The 3,127-nt window shown below is 31.8% G+C and overlaps 2 protein-coding genes across 2 annotated transcripts in view; one reads left to right on the forward strand and one right to left on the reverse strand.

The window, feature by feature from the left end:
• HELRODRAFT_193195 (hypothetical protein) overlaps positions 1–1,461 on the forward strand; it is a 7,333-nt gene extending 5,872 nt beyond the window's left edge. The window contains exon 15 of the mRNA XM_009025977.1: positions 101–1,461. Coding sequence (XP_009024225.1) covers positions 101–275 — 175 coding nt within the window. The 3' untranslated portion in view covers positions 276–1,461. The remainder of the gene's footprint in view (positions 1–100) is intronic.
• Positions 1,462–2,376: 915 nt separating this feature from the next.
• On the reverse strand, positions 2,377–3,127 carry HELRODRAFT_85174 (hypothetical protein; the record flags this gene model as incomplete). The annotated part of the gene is made up of 2 exons (XM_009025844.1): positions 2,377–2,462; positions 3,046–3,127. Coding segments are annotated over 2 exons (168 nt in total), but the record flags the coding sequence as incomplete, so codon positions are not given.

The following is a 3,127-nucleotide window of genomic DNA, read 5'->3' on the forward strand; positions in this document are numbered from 1 at the left end:
TAATATATTACACATGACTAATTTGCTAATTGTACCGTGATATCAATTTGATCATCTACTACAACGTTCTAACGTACATTTTTTTGGCGCCTCAAAATAGCAGACGAGATGATTCGTACGAGGACAGCAGGCACGTGGTCAGCAGATCGTCAAGACATGCGCACAAGAAGTCAAGGACGCACAACAAATCAGAGAGCAGTGATTCCAGTAGTGATACCGGACATGGCGGAAATAGTAGGAGGAAGAAGTCTTCAGATAGCGGCAATGATGATTAGGAGAGATTGATGATTAGGAGAGAGTGGTGATTAGAAGAGAGTGGTGATTAGGAGAGTGGTGATTAGGAGAGAGTGATGATTGGGAGAGAGTGAGAGGAAAATGAGGATGGATTGATGCTGCTGATGATGATGTTTTCGTACAAACGATGTTGCAACTTCAATGGTGATGCGTATGATGGTAGTTATGTGGGGTACGGGCTAATGACGTCAGCAACAACATTGCCACTGAAGAAGAAGAGGAGGGCGACGAGTGATTCATCAATGTTACTATTAACAGTTTTAGATAATTTGATGATTGATTAGATTTGTTAATAATGTTAATAAACTTCTCCGCTGCTTATTGACGTCATCTTGATTATTATTAATTGTTTTTGAGGATGTTCAAATGCGTTTAGGTCATTTTTCATTTAATTTAATTAATCATTGCAACTCTCTTGATGACGACTTGTAAAAAAAAATGATAAAGAAGACGATGACGAGGAAGATGATAAAAATTTAGATTTATTTCCTGTGTTATTGCACGAAAATAGCGGTATAATTGACTGGACCTGTTGTCAAGGTGCGTGTTGTGCTGATGATTCCAATGGTGGTGAGGTTCTGGGAGACGAGGGTGGTGGCAGTTGTGTCTCTAAGGATTTCAATTGATAGTCTATTTAATTTTGTGCATATGCATGGTTCAATTAAGATCGAATAATTGTAGTAATAAAAATAATTATACAGTTTGCATATATATATATATATATATATATATATGTATATATATATATATTTATTTATATATATATATGTACGTACTGTTATACAAATGACTAAATGGTTAAATGACAGTTATTTGAATTTTTTTTAATAATATTTGAACGAATTTGGCGATTAACGAAAATCGTATTAAATGTGTAAAAAAGCATGTTTTACAATGTCTAGGACTGATTTTGTGCTGTTGATTATTAGTTCTGAAATTGAAATGTCACCAACTGTAGTAAGGGATGATAATTTCTTTTTCACGAATTGAGGTTTTTGTTTGTACTGTATATTCATACATACATATGTAGGTATATACAATATATATATACGGTAGAATGTGAATGTATGATTGTATCGCGCCAACGACGGTTTGGCGTTTTAAGCGATAATTTTTATCTCTCGAATGCTCTAGCCGTTGAATAAAATTATTTCTTCATTCTTATTTACTTAGGTCTATTTCTTGTCTGTTTGGTGGTGTCTTTCAATAAATTTTTTTATGTAAAAGTATACATTTGGGTTTCGGTATAATAGCAACCAGCTGAAAGGTGCTTGAAAACCCCATATCAATACATTTTAGCTAAGCTATGTTGCAGGTACACCACATTTCGTTTTCTATTGGTTTAAAGTTTAAACCTTTTTAAAAAAAAAGGTTGAGCTTGAATTGGCATGCATGATTTGGCGAAAAAAGGTCTAACTACGAAGAAATACTTGTAGGACCGTCAAGAGAAATCGTAGAAAAGTAAAAATGATGTAAAAAATCATTCTAATCAATGAAAGGTCTTAAATTTCACGAAATATGCTATATGTGCGTTGTACGTTTTCAAAATTATTCTTTTATAAGACGGTATATATATATATATATATTTATTTACACTTGTAATATATATTTATTTACACTTGTAATATTAATATTAAATTAGACTTGAGTGTGTGAATGATAAAATGGAAATAAGATGTTATACACTGAAGAGACAGGAAAAGCAAAAGGCTTACTTGAAAAATTTGGAATAGAATAAGGGATTGACCCAGCAATTTACATTAAAACAATCAAAAATCGAAGCACGAAGGACAGGACCAGTCACTAGATCATGGTGCAAAAACGTAGCAAGTCGAACCTCATTAATTCAACCATAAATCTTTCGTAACGTAACTTGTGTTAATTTTCTTCGTCAAAGTTTTACTGAAATTTGTAAAAATCACTGACTCCACTTGATTTATTTTACTTTTGACAAAAAAATTAATATTGGTAAAGTTCTAACCCGGATTAGTTAACATATTGTTAACAGGTTATTAACATATAGGATGTATATTATTATATATATTATATGTAATGAGCCATAAAGCAAGCAGTACATTTCATTCAGTTGCATCGGCAGATTTCGCATCCGTTCGCATCTCGTTGAAACCCATTGGCGCAATACATGCGGCAGAGAACACCATCACATTCTGTTTCAATGATTTCACAATAAAATTTAGTTTTTCACAGAATGACAATGCCATTAAATGTGTGACAGTTATTCAACTATCCAAAATTGAAACGTGTATATCCGATAAAAAAAAACATACTACAACCACAGTACCGCACTCCATAATTGAGTAAAGTAGCACTATCACCGTACTTTATATATGATTGAGTAAGATATCTAACCTACTTAAGGAAATTAATTTTTTAATAATACTTAAACATATTTTAACAACTTACCGCATTTCTTGATTTCTTTGTTGCATACTTGGTTATAGGCACACGGCTAATAGTTCAATCATTTCAGGTTTTATTAATAACTTTATTAATTGTATTGCAATATTCAACATTTATTATTTTAAAAAAAATTGAAATTTGAAAACTCACAGGACATTCGATGTCTGAAAAGTTGAACAAAGTTATTTTATTTAGATCAAGATATTTCTTTGATATTTAAAACTGTTATAAAAATATTTATAATTTTTAATTGAACAAACTAAATTTACAAATAAATAATAAATTTGTAAATATAATAAATAATAACGGAATCAAAATTTCGTAACCGACCGTTGCACTTGCATATTTCGCACCCATTATGGTCCCTCATGAATCCGTTTGGACAGAGCATGCGGCACTGTGCTTCTGAACA

Source organism: Helobdella robusta (assembly GCF_000326865.2).
Source record: "Helobdella robusta unplaced genomic scaffold HELROscaffold_44, whole genome shotgun sequence".
NCBI lineage: Eukaryota > Metazoa > Annelida > Clitellata > Rhynchobdellida > Glossiphoniidae > Helobdella > Helobdella robusta.